Source organism: Platalea leucorodia (genome assembly GCF_965183815.1).
Source record: "Platalea leucorodia genome assembly, chromosome: 5".
Lineage (NCBI taxonomy): Eukaryota > Metazoa > Chordata > Aves > Pelecaniformes > Threskiornithidae > Platalea > Platalea leucorodia.
Genome location: NC_138827.1, coordinates 74,247,402 through 74,268,519, shown reverse-complemented (window position 1 = coordinate 74,268,519; position 21,118 = coordinate 74,247,402). Strand labels below are relative to the sequence as shown.

General features: G+C 37.5%; 1 protein-coding gene across 1 annotated transcript in view; it reads right to left on the bottom strand.

The window, feature by feature from the left end:
* The window catches only part of RAPH1 (Ras association (RalGDS/AF-6) and pleckstrin homology domains 1), a gene marked incomplete at its 3' end in the record, with an annotated part of 95,009 nt that overhangs the window by 32,112 nt on the left and 41,779 nt on the right, over positions 1-21,118 (bottom strand). Inside the window, 4 exon segments of the mRNA XM_082312590.1 lie at positions 1,358-1,432; positions 7,352-7,427; positions 18,644-19,166; positions 20,044-20,149. Of these exon segments, the coding sequence (XP_082168716.1) occupies positions 1,358-1,432; positions 7,352-7,427; positions 18,644-19,166; positions 20,044-20,149 (780 nt within the window).

Sequence of the window (21,118 nt, the reverse complement as noted above, 5' to 3'; positions counted from 1 at the left end):
ACGCTTTTTTTTTTTTTTTTTAATTGAAGTTCCATATGCTAACCAACACTCATCCCATATATAAATAACCAGAAGGTAGGATATGAAAACACATGGAGATGAAAGAGAGAAAATGATGGTTTCTGTTTTTGCCACAGCCGTTGTTAATCTATTTGCAATTAAGCAAGGTTTGCTGGTTTGGTGGCTGTTTGCTTTGTTGGGGGTGCGGGGGCAAGGAGCTGACGGGGGGAAAGGAAAGAGGTATGGACCTAAATTTTAAGCAAAACAATCACAAGAGCAGAAAATTACTTGGGTTTGGCTCTTTATACTCCTCTAGAAGACAGCCTGAAAATTTGTTGCCAAGATGCATGATGAGCATTTTAAGAAGAATGTTAAGGTATTTAAGAAAAAGCAGTAAACTAGTTCTAAACTTTTATTGGAAAACACAGACTACTTATGTACAGCAAACATTATCCTTATTGTTTTGAAGTCACCAAGGGACATTTTGTCACTTCAGGCTTGCCTGAGATTTCTCCTCTAGAGTGCCGTTTTTTGAAAAATAACCCAAGAAGTGGTTTGCAGTAGGCAGTAGCATCAGACTTATCTGATACCTCAGCTACTGAACATTCAAAGTTTTCTCAACAATGTGAAGCAGCACGTTCTTCATCCCAGCTTGTTTTTTCATCAAGGAGATTTATAGCTTGCTCCATCCCTCCTACTCTAGTTTCAAAAGAAAGTATGTATAGAAAATGTAATTCTTAACAAACTGAACCACAGAAAGTGAACGGCAATTTGTGCTCTCTTAATACATTACCGACCTCTTTTCTGTAAAGAAAATTAATTTATCATCAGGATTTGTACATACTTGGCTCATTAGACCACTGTCTCACTAGGATTTCTCCCCACATTATATTAAGACAGCATTTAAAATGTTAAAAAAAAAAAAAAAAACCAATCCCATTACTTACTACAGCTTATCTTCAATACAGCAAGTGAACTTATTTTAAGGATACTACTGCCTTTTAACAATACTGAATACTCCCACACATTTTCCACAGTTGTGATCTTTATGTTTTTAAACTAGTGAATGGGAATAGGAACAAAAGAACTTCTAGCTCAGTACATTTCCTTTTCAGCTAAAGCATTTTACCTGCTGACATGGCTATTAAGTATTTGCCAAGAACTTGAGCACTTTGATAAATCTGCAGAACCCAACAATAAAATTCAGCCTTTAAAAGCACCTTGGACAATCAGGAAAATCATGTAAGTAAATGCACAAGTTCCTGGAAAGGGCAGGGGTGGGAGGAGCATAGCACACACCAAAAGCATTCTTTCTACATAGAAATAGTCACATACAGGTGGAAAGAAGAAGCATCACCTTGGTCAGCAAATGAGAAGGCTTTCCTGCAATGTTTCTCAGAAGAAGGGAGGTTTCCCTGTCCAAATAGGAGTGCTTGTGCAGAAAGAAAGAGAAAGAACATAAGTCAAAAGAAGTCAGTATAGTAATTTTATAGCGTCTTGATTACAGAAGATAAAGTAGAGTTCAAGGAAAAAAACCCTACGTCATCACTTTATTTCCCTCCCATAAAAACGTGAACATTCCCAAATACTATGAGCCTAACACACTGGTATAAAAGCAGTTGTGCTAACAGAGGGCACTATTTCAGTCTTCCCCTGTACAAAACGTCACACAATAGAATTAAGAAAAGTTTTGCTTACCTGCTACTGGTTTCTTTTCTGCAAGAGACAACCTATTTTTAAAGACATTTAGAACTATAAAAGTAAGAAAACATGCACTTACAATGCTTTTCAAAATCTTGTCCAGTCTTCAAAAACTAAACATTCTACTTCCATTACACAAACATAAAGCCACTAAAAACTGATCATCCTGGAGACAAGGAACTGGTTTGATGCTCTCTACACTGGCTGCTACTTCCACAGTGAAAGAAAAAAGGTTGTTACCATAATAATAATCCAAACCTGACTTAAAATTATTTTTTCTTTTTTTTTTCCCTTTTTTTCTTTTTTTTTTTTAAAAAAAAAAAAAAAAAAAGGACTTAGGTCTTTCTTCTTTTGTACATTCCTAATTATGTAATCCAAGAAGTTAGAAACAAAACCCCATATTTCTCTTGGAAAAGTAATTAGCAGGAAATGTATTTTAATATATTTAAAAAAGGAAGGAAAATCAGTAGCAACCAGTAGAGAAAGACTGCTCAAAAGGCAAAAATCAGTTAATGACACTTAATCGAGTGATTATCTTCTCCAGCATTTGCTACAGAGGAACAACAAAACCATCAGTCCACAGGAATTTGCAGAACCACAGTCACAAGTCTGCTAAGGAAATTAGGCTAATACTGTGGCACTTAACAGGAGCATTAAGTATATCTTCTGTGTACTGCCACTGTACTGCAAATTTTGTCCCATGTGGCTGCATCTGTCTCAGCCTTATTTGTGTGGATTGGTTCAATGCTATATAGAACAAGGCATGACAACTAAGCAGCCTACTATACTCTTGTTTAATAATTAGCAGCACAGAATCCCTGTCTCTTCTTCAGAGCCACAATAAGATATAGTCTCCTGAAAAAAAATGAAGAGACCATGTCTACAACTTCATGCAAGGCAGTATCAAATAGTTTGGTGAATACAGTTCCTGCAGGGGGATTTCACTTGATGTGACTGCCACATGCTGGGATGAGTAATTAATGGTCTCTAGCAGGCTTTAAAAGTTACAGCTCAGAAAAAACTCTACCCAGCATCTGAAGTAAAACCTAGGCTCCAGCCCAAGCTTCGCCTGGTACTTTGCCACTAATATAGACACAGGTTATGCTACAGACTGAATGAAGATTTTTCTGCCTGCAGATTAATTATCATCTGCGTCTACATCATATGTTTTAGAAGCACAGCAGTGCTGCCTACTGACAAATTTTTCACACCTCAAGCACACATTGATAAGAGTTTTGTGATACAGGACCTGGCATAATTAAAAGGTTTCGTGCATTGTTTAGAGTCATACGGATTAGACTTCCTGACATACGCAATCATATCATTTAGGACCAATGAACATTCTGCTTTTTCTACATACGCAGGATTTCCAGCAACTTCAATGATTCTTAAGAAAGGCTATCATTTAAAGAACAGTTCATTTACTCAGCCTGAGCAAGCCTGAGGTGATGCTAACATTGCGGGTGAATAATACAGCTTTACTTAACTTGAAGGCAGACTGATCCTCTTTTTATGATTTCTGCTAGGTGCATTTTTACTCCGAATTGTATCCTTTCCTACACAGAAGCTCTAACTTCATACAAAGTCAGTTTAGAATGGTCTCATTACAACATATTACTACAGAACTCTTATACAAAAGAGCTAGGTTGTAACAATGTTGGGAGACTATTTAATTGCTGGATTCACTAAAATACTCAGTGAAGCTTATTCAACACGAATAACACTGAGTCAAAGACTTATATAATGTGCGCACAGTCCAAAGTTCGCTAGAATTCTTTACTTCTACTAGAAGGTTTTTTTAAAGCTCTCTTTTTTATGTATAGGATAGCTTTCTCAATAAAATCCAGCCATCAGTTACAGCCATACCTTTTCATAAGCTTTTGTATAAAATGACTAATGCAAATGCAGTGCAAATGAAAAAGCTTCCCAAAGTTATTTCCACCATACACTGAAAAAATTCACTTAATAGGCATAGCAGATATTAAAATTTTCTACTAAAAGGGGATCTATAAAACCACTCTGTCGATAAAAGAATTTTAAAACCAACACTTATACTTTGATATTTTAAATGATGAGTACAGAGCCAGACTCCACTTAGGATTCCCAGTTAATCTAAGAACACCACTGCTCAGGCAGAAGTCAAAATACCACAGCCTGGTGAGCATCCAGGAAGGAAATGTGATAGGGCTTTAAGAGGATTCTTAAGAGGCAATAAGAAATTTTTCTCCTTGTCACGTTATCAAGTCATGTAATTTGCACTTCCACAGAAACTGTTTAAGTGAAGAATCTGTCGATATAAACTGTGCTACAAGACTTCACAACAGTAACACTGGACAGGCCATAACACTAGCCATGCTGGAGACTCAACCTCATTAAATTTGTTTCTTTATAATCTTCAGAAGATACTCTTCCTTCCTTTAAAAAAAAGCAAATATGAAGCCTACCATCAGGTATCGAATACGCTTGCAACTTCTTTTCGTGCCAAAATTGCCTCTTTTGGGAACAATTTTTACACAATACATAAAAAGCTATTCAATTATGTTTTAGTGCTTCCTTATAATATAGAACAGACTTTGAGCTAAGTTTCAGAAACTCAGTTTACTTCAAAAGACCTGGATAGAGAAAAAACAGTGAAAAGAAAACCATCAAAAAATAGGAAAATTACGTTTTTAACTCATTTTATACAAGAGGTATAAGCAGACATTGCAATGATGACTGTTTTGGACTGTTTTCTACCATAACTCCCAGCAGCAATTATTCCAAGTCACACTGAAAACTATGGATGTTAAAACTAATAATAATTTAAAAAATCCTCAAAATGCTATTAAAAATGCTGATCAGAACACTAACACTCTATAAAATAAAATAAAATGTATACCTTTCTCAAGGCATGACAAAACAGCTGTGCATAAAAGTATAAAGTACAGAAACATTTTTACATTAAAAAATGGGGTATGACGATCAAAATATCAGAACTAACAAAAAAGCATATAAACAAGCCTACTAATATCTCCATAACGAACTTTAGCTGGTATGGATAATCACAACATAGAAAACTAGATTTGAGTAAAACTAAAATTAACATTTAAAAGTTCTAGATGCTGTTAGGACAAAAAAATGTTAAATAGTTTTCATGTGTAGTTAATTCAGCAAAGACAGCTAGCCTTGATGTTTATAAAAACATGGAATATAGTCTTGTTCCAAATTACATTTTGGACTTCAAAGATTTCCTATATCCTTTCTTTGAAGACAGGACTGTAACATCCATAATCTTCAGGCCTAAATACCAGAAGTTCATGGACCAGCTGTTGAATATTGCATTTCACAGTGTTTTCAGAGAAGTCAACATAATACTCCTCTGAAATACAATGTAGCTGCTTATGCCAGAAAGTTTGTTCAATGCTGAAACATTTTTATACCCATCACATCTACATCCACAAAACCCTACATCTACAAAACATGTTTGCTAAACATGATAGAACAGACGGGCTACCAGGAAAATGAAAGTACCTTTCAGATTTTCAGAATATAATCGGTTGCATTATACTAAATGACAAATAATCCTCTACATGGCCAAAAGCTCAACATTTCCTCCCCTATTATCCTTGTCAGTTCCTTTATGAAAAGCTCAGTGGGTTTAATTCTCGACGTTCTCAGGTCTTATGATGAAAGCCAGTTTCAAAAAAAAAAAAAAAAAAAAACCAAAACCACCACCACCACCACCCCCCAAAAAACCCAACCAAACAAAAAAACCCCAACAAACCACAAAAACTGAAATTATTTCTAAACTAACACTGAATTATGAGCATATTAGAATTATTTTTTTCAGACAGTAACTGATGGGTGGATTTTAAGAAGTAAAGATCCGTTTAGACGAAGTGATAAACTGAGCTGTCCAGCTAGGTTCTGCAGGATGCAGGCTGTGTAACCGATCTCGCCACCAGGTAACATGCTATACTCATTGCCTCATTTCTTCAATTCTACTTGCACATTTTTGCAAAACCTTGACAATCATGTTCATATTGAACACTGATCCATTTTCTTGTTACATATCTGATTATCACTTAGTACAGAAGGGGGACAAATTTAGAAAGATTCAATCTCATCGCTAAGAGAGAGAGTTGTTTCTAATACCTCTAATTTTAAGGTAAGGGCTCAGAATACATACATGTAGGGTTTAAAAACAGTACAATACAGTATGAAAGGTGCAAAATACATTCTTTACATTGTCAATTTACAAATAATGAACAAAAACTGGATGGGAAGTGTAAGAAAAGGATGACCTGGCAATCTTCTAAGGTATTTTGTCTTATTGTTCTAATGCCTTAAATATGTTAAAATAGAAGAACTCCTTTCTGGTTAAATATTATCTGTAGGTTTAAAGACATCATTCACTCAAGATATGTACAACAGAATAACTTAGCTCAGTACATCAAAAAAAAAAGACAATGACAAGACACTGAGGACTTGTGTACATAAATATCTCGCCACGTTTCTTGCAAAACTCTTTAAAATTTAACATGAACACACATCTAATTAAACCAGCTGGTGGCACTCTTGTGCCATTATTTTGGATTTAATATGACAGTTGAGAAACATTACAAAAACCTTTTTTAAAAGCCTTCTTCTGTTCCTAAGAAACAACTAAAATGAGGGAAACTGAGTAAGCAGTGTCCAATAGAGAGCTACACACTTGCAAAACTTCGTAGAAAAGATAACTACTATAGCTTGCATTTCAACTACATCAATACATCGAACTCTTCAAACTCTAGCTTAAAGAATTAGAATCCACTATTCTCAAAAGAGAATAGAACTTTAAGAATTAAAAACAGTTTAAACATATTTTTTGTAATTTTGTCCCAAAGGGGGACAAAGATGGGAAAAGAGAACTGAAGTTTTTCTTTACAAACTCTTTGAGATTATGTATTCACATGGAATGTATAAGAGTATACAATATAAAATGATGAACATCTAATTTAAAAAATCCCAATGGGGGTTGTTCAGCCTGGAGAAAAGGAGGCTGAGGGGAGACCTTATCACTCTCTACAACTACCTGAAAGGAGGCTGCAGCAAGGTGGGGGTCGGCCTCTTCTCCCAAGTAACAAGCGATAGGACGAGACGAAACGGCCTCAAGTTGTGCCAGGGGAAGTTTAGATTGGATGCTAAGAAAAATTTCTTCACTGAAAGGGTTATCAAGCATTGGAACAGGCTGCTCAGGGAAGTGGTTGAGTCCCCATCCCTGGAGGTATTTAAAAGACACCTAGATGTCTTAGGGACATGGTTTAGTGGTGGACTTGGCAGTGTTAGGTTTACGGTTGGACTCGATGATCTTAAAGATCTTTCCCAGCCTAAGTCATTCTATGATTCTATTCTGTTCTATGATTCTATGGCTGCCAAGAGCAACCATGCTTCAGAAAAAAAGTTAAGTGCATTTTAAGTAGCCTTGCCCATTAATAACTAGAAAATAGGCAACAATCAACTTCAAGAAGACTAAAAAGCTTGACTGCAATGATATACATGGTTACCTTACTGCACTATTGGGATACTAATGAATTAAACTCAAGCCACTAATGTGATTTTTCTGTTGCAGGCAAATTGACACAACTATTGACATAAACAGAAGCCATATAAACATGTCATAATAACTTACAGGAGTCAATTCAGCTTCCTCTTCTGAAAAGTTAATGGGATGCTTGGACTGATTGATGGAATGTCCCATAGAAACAGTAAAATGGAGGAAAATGGGAAGGGAAGGATGCAAAAGAGGAAGAGGGGAGGGAGGAGAAAGAAAGGCTTTATTATCGCTCAAAAGAGGGAAGAAAGAAGCAGTGATGACAATTAACTTAAGCAACGGAAACAAAACTAGATTAAGAAGTTGCAGTTTCCCCTCATCCAAATTTCTTATGGACAATGATCAATGACTTTAAGACAAGAGGAGATTCAGGCTCTCTCCTATGGGAAGGGAGAAGGAAATAGCATACATGTATGTTTTTGTCCACAGTAAGAGGGGAAACAGTCAATCTCAGATAAAAGCACAGCAGTAAAACATCTGCAGGCACCCACAATGCACTTTTTCTACCTTTGTTGAAACAAATCAGAAAATAAACCCAGGTAACATTCTCTTTGCACAACCACTTGCTCACTAAGCCAACAATTGAGAGTTAAATTCTCTAAATACTACAAACAGGAAAAAAAACATACTGTCACTCTACACAAGCTTATCTGCTTCCCATGTCAGTTCCTCCATACCAGTAAATAACATAATACACTCTGGTGACAATTACTAAGTACATATAAGAAGAATGTCCATTTAGTAGAGACTTATCTTATTTCCAGTTGGTCATACTATTTTAGATCTCTGAGCACTCTCATACTGTAATTCATTTAAAAAGAAATTAAGAAGTATTTCTCTATTTTCCTAATCTTTGGTAAAGGAAAGGGGAAAAAGAAAAGGGGGGGAAGACATCTGTGTCTAAAAAAAAAAAAAGACAAAATGTTCATGGTAGCGACAAGCTTCTTAGTGTGAAGTTGTTAAGGGATCAAGAATTGAATATTATGCTACTAAAAAGCAGAGTGCCTAAGATTTCCAACGCTTGCTCCTTTTCTTCAAAGGTACAGAAGTATTTGCTTCAGGCATGCTAATCTGGATAACTGAGTTACACAGTTAAGGTTTGACAGATGCAAAAGGGGTTACAGTTTATTCTTATCAAAACCTCAGAAACTGAAGCACCAGCATTAGATAATGAAGCTGCCCGATACTTCCACATACAAGATGTATTTTCAGTCGCTTATAAAAATTTTGCCAAGCTATAAGCACTAAAAGAGATATTTTCCATGATGGGTTACTGTTATAGGATGATTAGTAGTCATTTACATTAGACAAAGTATTTCCAAGACAGGAAAGGAAGGTGCGTCTCATTTAAAATATAGATGTTTTTAAAGACCTCTGCACATCTGACCATGAAATAGATTATTGGCAGAGACATCCTCAAAGACTTGCTTTGTGCTGCCCCATGGGAAGCTACCCAAATTTGTCTGAGCATAAGCCTTTAGAATTAAAATTATAGTCCATAAAGTCTCAGTGAAGTCTGGAGCATCACAATTGAAAAAAAACTCAAGGCTGCATCCTCTCACAGAGCACTGCCCAGCCCTCCAACTGGACTGCACACTACTAACCTTGAACAAAAGACTGGCCAAGTTTGAGAATGCTTGGATCCATTGTGGGAGAGTACAGCAGCCTTCTTGAAATTGCAATGCCTGGCTGCTGCAGAACATATTGGAGCCAGACATGGGAAGTGAGAATCTGGAGCTATTACTCTGTGCTCCCAAGTGGCCAACGCTCCTCCTGGAACTCATGCAACTCCATTTCACTGCAGGCAACCGGAATTTCCTAACTCTAAGTTTTCAACTTTGCAACTTTAAGGAAAACAAAAAAACCAAAACAAAACCATACACCAAAAAAAACCAACCGCCAATCAAGCCCCCCCCCCCCCCCCCCCCCGTATATATTAATTTACATCAAGTATTTTTTAACTACTAGGGATGCTTATAACTTCTGGCAGTTACAGTCTAAACACACTGAAATTTGCTGCAATTTAAGAAACATGTCTGTGGACATTTCAAATTAAGAAACTGCTGCACCGTGTGCATGAGGTGCACTATTTGCTAGTCCATGTACCTCCCAGGTCATGTTGTGATGTGTCCCTGTCCAACACAAGTTCCTTGGGACACAGCAGGACAGAAAGGATTGCAAAAGCTAGTAAACTTTTCAGCTCAAGCTTAGTTTCACTACTGGTTTTAAGAAATATAAGACTAAACTGCCACAAGAAAGAGGCAGTCCTAACCTTCCCCCAGCCATGTGCTCTCACATCTCTCTTGTGTGGACAGCAGTGATTTTGACCATGCGGTCCAGTGGATCAACGAACAACTAATTCAGAAGGATTATTTTTCAGGGAGACCACAAGCTGATCCAAATCACGAGGCAGCTGCATAAACACTAGTGCCAATACAAGATGCGGCAAGATTGCCCAATTCAACAGTAGCATGGACCTAAATTAGCATAAACCAAACGCGAAATCCCAAATAAAGTTTGCCGGCAGGGAGGAGGTTTCAAGCAGTGGAATTTTCCCAAAAGAAAAAAAAAACGTAACAGGAAAAAATAAAGAAGATTGAGTATAATTTCACAGAAAATGTTTGTCTGATCTGTCCAAAAAGAGATGCATTAAGTGGAAGACTGAAAGAAGGAAGGAAAAAAACCCCACGCCAAACCTTAGTAAGGCTAATTCACACGTAATTGCATTAGTTAAAGAATATCAGATACTTCATCCTGTGAAGGGCTCTACCTGCAGCACAGAAGACATCAAAGCAGCTAAGAAACCTGAGGAATAAAAGTATGTGTAGCTTTAATTGGTTTTGTTTGAATCTGCTGCCTTTTACACTAAGTAGTAACTGTATTAAGTAGCATTTGCTTATATGTCTGTTGACTTTTAAACTATGAATCAGTCCTAAAAAAAACGACAGTAGACATCAAATCATCCAAAGATCAATCACTAGAGGAGAACGGGTATACACAGCTGGGGAGTTAAGAGTCACAAATCTACCTTTTTGCTTAAAAGCAGATAGGCCATATGAAAAAAATAAACCTGCATTCATAAAGCAAACCACTGATGTGGCTAGTCTAAAATATTGAATAACTTTTACAAACATGAGACTAGTAAATGTCCCAACACAGGACACTGTAACCAAGGCTGTTAATTTGGTTAACTAAAAATGAAGACTTTTCTTTGTATTTGCAGACAACTTTTATTATACTATAACACACTAAACATGAACCAGCATGCACAAAACCGACACAGCTAAAAGGCCCGTTCTCAGTTGTTTCTTCAGAACAAGAAGTCTCATTTTTTGGGTTCAAACTTCTTCACAAACCTGACAAACCCTAGTTTTCATCCTATAAGTTAGAAGTATATGCAACTGAAGAAAACAGCATAAATTCTCTTCTCCTTTTAAGAGGAGTTTAATGTTCCACAATCAGCTGCTGCATTCTTAATTTTTGTCATCTGTTCCAAATTTGATTTTTGGCAACCTGAAGTAAGGACAAACAAGTAATCTGTTGCTAATTTCCTACAGATGTAGTATTTCTCGTCCCTAATATAATTAGAAGTTGCAGAAAAAGTAAAGGAATTTGTCTTGGTTTTAAGCGGACTGGTGTATCTACAAAGAAATCAGCTGTTTTAAAAGCTCCATTAATTAATCACAACTTGTAGAGTGATACCTTCACTGGAAACTGCAACCAAAGCATACAACTCCCTGCAGCGCTTTTGACAAAAGCTGGTAACATCCTAAGGCAAGAATTCTCATTTCTCAAGTCAAGCCTAGTGGCTTGGTCCAAGACTGCTGCTTCCGAGAGGTACGTTGCCTACAGTTACTTTGTCATTGATCTCTGGTATTTTGTCTCACAGATTAATCTAGTAAGAGTTCCAACCTCTGAACAACCATTTTCTTAGCTTGTCTGTATCAATGATAGAATTTTTTCCTCCATAAACCCTATCATAAACACAAGTATTTTTCTGAAGTGCTGTGGAACCGGCATGAAAGCAGTGAGATTTATTTTAAAATGGGGTTATTTACACAGCATGTAACAGCGTGTGACAGCAACTTCTCTAATCAATGCATGTAAACAGGCAGGAGGGGAAGCTAAAAGGATAAAAAAGGTCACTGGACTGCAGACAGTTTCCATCAGCAACAGCAGCTGTTCTACCCTTAGCATTATTAATCAAAACAGCACATGTACATACACACATAGCAGTCTAACCATTTTAAGAGAGTACCAGCTCAGCTGACCACCACTGCCACCAGCTCACATTCTTTTCTTGTAATAGGCAAGAGTCGACTGCAACTGGAAAGTGAAGGCTCATGAACATTTAACTGTGTGCCTTCATCTTAGAAAGTCAGAACAGCTGGAGAATAGAAACCATCAAGTGTTTGCTATCTCCAGAAGAACACAACAGAACAAAGGCCAAGCACACCGCAGGCAAATTCTAACTGATACAGTATGACTTTGCTGGAGACAGTCATCTCACTACTGCCACACGCAAGGGGCTACCAGGGAAATTTCTGAAGAAGCAGTTTTAACTGTAGATAAATGTAATTGGGATAGCAGAGTTCGAGTCATTCAGTTGCTCGTCCACAAAAGACTCCAACATCACAGAACAACCAGAAAGAACAGCATTTAGGCATAGGCAACCCCTTTAGTGTTCATACTTAAGGTAACAAAATATACCATAACTGTAATTTTTCAGTTGATACCAGCTTTGCCAGCCAGCTGTGTCAAACAAGACATGTATCATACTGTCCATTTTCCTGCTCCTTCCAGGTAGGGAACTTTTAAGCTTATTCAGCAGTATGAGGCAAAGTTGACAGGCAAACTCAGAAGATAAATATATTCTTACATGTTTTGTGGTTCCTGCTGCACTTTAATTAGTGACCTCCTATGTGGAAAAAAGTTACAGGGTAAATTTTGAATTCATGGCTATGAAATAAGTCTGATACACTGATCAGAGAATCAAGATTTACCACAAAGCAAGATTTATTATGAGGATAACGTTTAGGTTCTCATTTCCCTTTCACCTATTTTACATCTCTTATAAGGGGCTTATAAGAAAGACGGTTACAGACTTTTTAGCAGGGCCAGTAGCAATAAGACAGGGGTAATGGTTTTAAACTAAAAGATGGTAGATTCAGACTGGATATAAGGAAGAAATTTTTTTACAATGAGGGTAGTGAAACAGTGGAACAGGTTGCCCAGAGAGGTGGTAGATGCCCCATCCTTGGAAACATTCAAGGCCAGGGTGGACGGGGCTCTGAGCAACCTGATAGAGTTGTAGAAGTCCCTGCCAATTGCAGGGGGGAGGGACTAGATGACCTTTAAAGGTCCCTTCCATCCCAAAGCATTCTATGATTCTGTGATCTCTATACCCCAATTTTTAAAACCTACCATTCCATGCATGTTCAGTAATTTAAACTTTTAGAATGTCTCCCTTGGATTCCAATTCAAAATTCTTACCAAAACAAAATAATAATCCCTTCCCATCATTTCCTTTGCAGATTCCATAATTATAATGTGGAAAAAACGTTTAGGTGCTGGTTTTGCAGGCACTGGGAAGTGTGTATTAGTAATCTCTGGGTTCTAGTGCATCATATGACAAAAACTGTTTTACTGTCATGCGTAAACTTCATGATGAATAGCCAAGCACATTTGATTACCAAAATACATAAGTATTGTTTATATTTCATAAACTGATATGTTTATCTCAGAGGATGTTTTGAAAGTCTCAAAAAATCTGGCAAGTGAAGACTCATTTTACATGCATTTCAAGAATATTTGAAAACTGGACAGCTCACACTTCTTATGCCAACAAAATTGGAAGCCAAAGTAATGCTTCAAGATGACAGATATATACAATTTTCCTTTAGTGTTGACTTATTAAAAGACATTTTGTGACTAATAATTGGAAAAAAAAGAAAGAGGAAGAGATGGTCTAATTGTGTTTCAAATTAAGTCTTTCCATTGACTATTTTCAGCTTAGGAAAAGGATAAGTGGAAACACTCCAGAATACACTTTGTGTACAAAACTAAGGACATAATAGAACTGGCAGAAAATGAGATTAATTTAATTTTTTAAGAGTCTTTAGAAGAAACACAAAGCAAACGTCTGTCATGCCTTCTTTGTTGCATATCTGTGACTACTCTCACAAATCGGAGACTAACATCCTTCGCATCTGCTAACCACACAAAACATGGAACATAAGGAAAACTACTCAAACCTTAAGCTCCCAAAATACAAGAGCCAATAATGCTCTATTCCTCCATGAGCTAAAACAGACCACAACTGTTCTTTAAATCACCTACAAATAATATGTGAGGTTCAGCAATCCAACTCTATTTTAAGACACTGTTGCCTACCAGAGACCATATATATTATGGGTTGATCTCTCTGCATACAGAAACAGTCAACTGTATTTTCATACAATGTCACATTTAGTAATCACACATAAAACATGACCTACAATAATCTTTAATGGGTAAAAAAGCTGCTGTGTTATACCACGGTGTAGCAAGTATTATTTTAGTGACATGTTCATATGAGAACCAAGGCAAAATTGCTATGGAACACAAACTTTGTCTTTTCCTTACGCCCACAAGCTTTCCACTTTATCCCACAGGAGTTATTAGCCAATACAGATTTGTCTGTGTGTTGCTGGGTTTACTTTACAACTATTACTAACTGTCATGCCCCCAAAGCTCTCATTTTCCCTGAAAGAAACGTTAACATTTACTCTATATTGCCACCTTCTCTACCAAGTGAAGCGAAGAACCTGTAGTTTTAGTGCACTGGCAGTGCACTATCATGATTTTCACCTCTTATACATCAAGTCTAAAACTACAATGAATTTAAGTAATAGCAAAAAAAAAAAAAAAAAAAAAATCACGTAGCATTACTAACTGCTAAATTATGCATTACCTTCGTATGTAAGTCAGAAGCTCTCAACTGTGCAAAGTGGGTTACAGACATAAAGAACTCCTTCATGTTAGGAGGAGTAGGGTGATGCTGTACTGTGTGAGACTTCAAACTTATCTGCAACCTCCTCACTGAGTACATGCAGGGCAGTAACGCCTGTCCATGAATGGACCCTTTCACCAATCAGACATAACTAGCCACATGAGCATGATCACCACAATTCTCTATTCTCTCCCCACTACTTCTCCTATTGCTCTAGCACAGCTCACTGAAAATAGAGACAATTTCTTCGTGGCAGAGACACTAAAGGAAGAAGGAAAAAGATAATATTGGTGGGTGGAGGGGACAAGTTAGTCATATAGTTGTCACTTCCCCTACCTTTAACTCGTGCTATTACATTATTCATTCCATCTACATTCAAGAAAGCATCCCACATGCAGAAACCAAGATTTAAAGTGTATGCCACTCATTACACAACTAAAAGCACAGAAGACAAAACACAACCTACCAATTTAAGGAAGAATACTGTTCAAGCAAGGATTTGGGAAATTATTTTGTGAAAGACAAATTTCAATTCAGTAAAAATTACAGGGGGTTGGGGTGGAAACAACTTTTCTTACTCAGCAACATTTAGAGGAGACTGAAGGCAAGAATGTAAGTGCAGACAGACAACACTTAGTACCACCAAGACAAGATCTCGAGACTACAAAGCAATAGTCTTTGAAGACATTAATGTTCACAGCATCCAAAGAGATAGTGTTAAGGATTGTTATGAAAGGGAGAAAATTAAACAAATCATGATGACAACTAATAAAACCATGATTTTAGACAACCCAGAGAATTCCAGTCAACTCTCCTGAAAGTGGCATAGAGACAAATTCAGAATGAGAACAACGAGGATGGTCCTGGCCAATAGGACCACCAAGAGTTATCACCTGTCATGATACTAATGTATCTTCAACCCCACAAAGCTCCTACAGCACAGACTGGTAGGAGAAAGAGGAAGACGACGACACCAAGGTGCCTGCCCAATTGCTCAGGCAAAAAGATTTGAATAACCCATTACCACCAGTGGGTATATTCCTGCTCTCCCTTCCAGCCTTCAGTTCTTGGCTACAATCCCCCTACTGCACATCAGCACACATCAGACCCCTCTGAGCCTATGCAATTCACCCAAATCACACAGAGTGAGCCCCAGAATAGAAGTGGTAAATCCTGGTGTGTTAAGTACCAGCAAGTGCCAAAGCTGGGACAAAGAAGGAGATGAGACAGTGTAAACAGAGCTTTGGGGAAGGAAGAAAGAGAGGAAAAGGAAGTCATATCCTCCCATTTTTGGTGGCTGTGGAATTTGCAGCCTCTTTCCATAACATTTGTCACTATTATCAGCCAGAAAGTATACTAGACTATACATACCTTCAGTGGGCCAGTGCATGGCCATTCTTTTACAGGATTTCCCTGCATTTCCAGGTCAGAGAGCTCTTAAATACACAGCAGAATTATTTTTTAGGGTAGAATACAGAAGTTAACTGCAAAGCTTGATTTCCTATTTCAGACAAGCATTTCCTCCTATCGAAACAGTCTTCCATTTTACTTAGTTTTATTAGAATCACAAGAGGAAGAGCATAACATTAAGTCATGGAAAAAAAGGATGACTTTTTAAAGTCCCTATACTGCCTGAGAGGACAGAAAGGATCGGTCAGAAGGGCGCAGCTGCCAAGTCACTGACCTCTTTCATAAGAGCCACAGCAGCAAAGAAAAATTTTAAAGGTCAGCTCGACTACACACAATCTCAAGTAAGACAGGCAAAAAGAAAAGAGCTAACTTAAAGGACTATGTGAGAATAACAGATCTCAAAACAGATCTGCTATGGCCATGAAGTAATAGCCTCTCCCACTTTCTGCATAAAAACATTCCCCCCCCCCCGACATGGGTACTAGTTCTTCTTCAAATGCTACTTCCTCAGAGGGATGTCCTCTATTAGAAACAGCACCACTGAGTCAACTGTGTGGGTGGGAGGGTAGAATTCAGCCCTACTAGGAAACGGTGCTTTGGTTCACAACCTAGCCATGAACATTAATAAACCCATGAACAGTAGTTTTCAGGCACTAAATGAATGAAAAAGGAAGTAAACTCCTTTGTTGGTACTTAATGATTCTACCAAAGAATCCTTGGGTTTCTGCCCATTTCTAAGGTGAATTTCATTTTAAAACCACCACCACAGAATCTGTCACAAACTCTAAACAAATGTGATTATCCCCTTTTCCATTCACCAGTGATGAGGAAAAAAAAGCTGCTTCACAGTAAAAAGTCCCATCCTATCACATAACAGTTTTAATACCGAACAGTTGAATGCCAATTCTGTAAACCTGGGGAAAATTTCACGGAGTTGAACACCTTCCTCAGGCTACTGAAATTAAAAAGAACAGATAGAGTAAAAACAAAGCAACACTGTTAATGAGTGTAGAGGTTTCTGCTCTCAAGAGGAGACCAGAATCTGGATATCAAATTACCAACACTTTCTGGTTACCTCCTTCAAAGGAATCATTCTTATCAACTTATCTGGGCAGAGAAACAATAGCCACATTCTTATGAGAAGCAATCATCGGGTTTACAAAGGCAGCTCTCACATGTCTGTGAGAAGAGCTTTTGGGGGGGATTTTGAGCCTTGCAGTCAGTGGCTAAGAGCTCAGAAAGCAACTGCATCACTTGCAGCAATATAGATTAGCTTCCTGTGAAGACAAAGCAACTTCTTGACCTCTGTCTCTTGATTAACCAACGTCAAGTTACTTAAGTGCAGCAGGTGGTTTCTTGATTACTCATGCCATGCAAAGAATTGAAAAATCTGGGAGACAAGAAGGGCAATCTTACTGATGCCTCAAGCGTATCACTCCTGAAGTAAGAGAGGCTGAGATCCAGAGGAAGACCTGCAAAATCAACTGCAGAAAACATCCTGCATTTTTATAAATTAAGAAATGCAAAGTTCAAGTTTTTCTTGCGCTATGCAAGTTACAGCAGCAATTAATTCAAGTAAATCATCTTTTTAGCCTGAGGAGAGACAAAAATGCAATATTGCCTAACTTTCTACAGTAGAAAAAAAAAAAAGAGATATCAGCATGAATAACAGTCAGGGACCCAAAAAACAAAAATTAGCCTTGTCATACCACAGAAAGAAAATGATTGACAAACAAACAACAATATAATCAATGACTGTCACAATCTGGCTCCAACACTTAAGCCTACAGCAATACTGCAAAGGTTTGCATTTTAACTTTCCAAAGAGAAAAGGACACATTTCTATCTACCTCAGTTTTGCTTCACTCAATACGAATCTCCAATAAAAATATACTGAACACCAACTTTTTATGCAAAAAGAAAGTTTACCTAAACTGTCATTCATTCATTTCTCATCATTTCAAATAAAGATTTAAGTGTGACCTTGATGAGTTGATCATTAGACTGACAAGCCTGCATCATCCACTCTTTACATCAGATGAACTTTTGCTGCAGATGGGTAGAGGCATGCTTTCAGCACAGTTCATTCAAATTAGTGTTAATTATTGATTAGAATAAACTCAGCTAGTTCTCTTTTACGGGAGAAAACTGGAACATGCATATTAGTACAACTGACTTTTGAACAGGCCAGATTTCTGTTTCAGAGAATACCTCTAGAAGACAGCTTCTAGTTTAAGTTCTCTAAATTCACTGGAACATTTTCCCCATTTCCTCACACAAGTCACCAGCACTTTCAGCACTCCCCAAACTGGCTATGTTTTTACGGAAAAGTTTCCTCTCTGATTAAGCAACACCGAGGCACCAAAAGCCCAAATGAACATCTGCTATTGCTGTATCCCAGCCCAGTTGTTTTTCTGTGTTGCAAATTGCTTCAAAGAGTTCTTCCTGTCATACATTAAACAACAATATTAAGTAGCAGCAAATTACTGGTATAGTATGGCTCCAGATAGGCAATCCTAAATTGCTCCATGTGTTTCAGGTATTAAGTGTACTGTAACAGGAATGTAGTCTTGTCAGTTGTACTTTCCTTCTTCCTCAGATTTCAATTAAAAGCAATATATGAGATTTACTTAGAATAAAAACATTAACTATAAAACATTAAAATCCATTACTAGCTTAGGAAGAGGAAGAGATGGGGAAAGCCCTTAAAAAAAGAAAAGTAGTACACATTCTTTGAAAAGGTTCCTTGCAGACAGAAACAAAAACAGAGAAAGAAGTAGCCGCAGCACGTGCAATCCATGCAAAAGCAGTTTATCTTTAATCAACCCCACTGCACTGAAGATGCTTAGCTACGAGTGTCAGCATGAGGGAGAGGGGAGAAAAAAGAAAAAAAAAGAGAGTTTGAAGGAAAAAAAAAAAAACCACCACCACAAAAAACAAAACAAACCAAAATCTTGAATTAATGACACTCTACCTCAGTGATTGGTTGCCCTTGTGATGTCAAGTCCAGTTCCTGAGGTCTCGTCACCTTATCGATATCCAAGGAGTCCATGCTGGAAGCTGCAGAGGTTATACTGGAACGGGAGGAGTTACTGATTGAGCGCACCTCAGCATCACTCACTGTGCCAGCAGATGCTGTCCTCCTGTGCTGAGCAGTAACTACTGGTTTGGTGTCTTCTGCAACAGACTGTTGAGCTGCCTCATCCATACTCAAAGAGGCCTTCTCTAACTGTGCAGTGATGTCATCCAAAGATACGTTGGCATGTGATGGTTTAGTCACCTTACCAGATGAGGAGGATAATCCTTTTATGCTGCTGTGCTTAGTAGAAGGTCGGCTAGCAGGTGGTTTCTGAGATTTGGATTCTGGGGCAAGGCGTTTCACTGCAGCATTATTTGCTGAATGAGACCCAATGCTGCTGAGCTCCTGCTCTATGGAACAGAGATCAGCCATGAGGGCATCTAGATCCACAGTCTCCCCTTGATTCAGGGCTTCTGCAACAAACAAGAGTTTTCGGTATGTGCAGAGTTACTTCTTTGTCTGTGCAACTCTTCACTTTGTGTTATCAAATTTAACAGTTAGGGTAAGGGAGCAAAGGAAGCTGTATTTTCTGTTCCCATCAGTACTGTAAAATCTCTGCTCACTGCTAAGCAGAAATTTATTTGCACTACTACTCTTGACTGGTCTAAGAGCAATTAAAAAAAAAATATTTAGGTTAAATACATTTGCTGACAGAAGAAATCTATGAATGTTCAGATTACATTTGAAAAGTTTAAACTGCTGTCCTGTGAACAGAATCTAAAAATACATTTGTATAATATCATGCCTCAACTTTTCAAAAAAGTGTAGGTGTTTGCTAAGCATTTTCTGCTAAAGTAATGCAAGGTATGTGATACCGCTTCAAAAAAAACCAAAAACACAAAATACTATACACATACTCAAGCCTATAAATTAAGGCTTCCTGTATTACAACCAGGGGAAGCTATTTTAAGACAAGGAAAAACATGATTTTTGTTTAACATGAAAGCATTCTGTAGCTATATTCCTGCACTTTGTCCCATGAAGCAAGATGCTCTTTCTTCTCATTTAACAGATACACATAAATGCATTCTTTCATGAGAGCAGATCCCAGAACGTGTATTTCTGTACAAACACTAGACTACAATTCTCAGATACCAAGTGCTGTAAAAGATACTGCTTTAGGATACTCAAAATTCTGTGCCATCAGAACGCAATGCCTTCAGCAAACAAGTTCTCACTTCAGCTAGAAGTGTATTTAAATGCTCTTATATTTTATAGTGTTCTCATTTATAGCTGGAACAGTTTTTTTTCCCTAAACTAATATTTGAGGGGGTAAATAATTCAACAAACCATTCAAATTGTACATGGAGAAGCGATATGAGAAGTTGGCAAGATTGGTTTCCTGACGGAGAGGTGACCTCTTCACCGGTGCCACAGGCTTGTCTGTATCCAAACTCTGAAAAAGACAAGCAAAAGGGCAGAATAAAGTTTGACAAGGAACTGAAGAAGCAAATCTTCAAGATGAATGAAAATTAATTTTCTATAAGAGAAATTTTTTAAAAATTCCTGGCATATAAAAAAAACCCCCAAACCTCTTTTTCAGGCCTTAGACTGGAAGCATATGTCATCATACCACAGAGATTTAGCTTCAGATATTTAATGGAGAAAAGATGTTAAACACATTCTGGGGTTTTTTAGAATCAAAAGGATGGAAGCATATTTCAAATGCATTTTTAAGTGGTGTTACATACTAGCTCATGTATGAAACACAGACAGCTGGCTGACCTGTAACAACTCTGCAGCAAACTGCACAAGTATCTAAACACTTTCTAACTGTGGCACCCTCTCTAAGAAATGCATCATTAGCTTATGAGCATAATCATGGCATAAACACACAAAAGCATTCAATGAAGAATTTTATTTTATTAAAAGGTATTTTAAATTGGCTAAATTCAGACATTTTTCTCAATAAGCCTTTCCCGCGAAAAATGTTAAATTGTGAAAGCAAACGCCAGCCAGCTTACGTAGGATAAATTTTTTTAGCAAAACTAATATAGGTTAAAAATTAAAAAAGATATTAAGACATCTTTCTACCTAATACATTGAATTGTTACATTACAAATGCTAATATGGGCATAAATATTACAATAAATACCAGCATTTTTGTAAGTAGCAAACAGCAGGGCACTATGATCCAGCTGGTAACCCAAGAGGTGCATGACAGGGTCTGGAGTTGCTGCCCTTGGAGTGACAAGTGTTACGTGGGGAATCTAGTTCTTGCTGTTGCTGAGGCCTGACAGGCCTGCAGAGGGTTTGAATTTAAGCAATGCTTGTACTGATAAAGTTTTCCTGAAGGTATGCTTGTCTGAAAGAAAAGCATCTTCTAGCTCTAACACAACAAAGAAACTTTGTGTGTTGTGTGAGA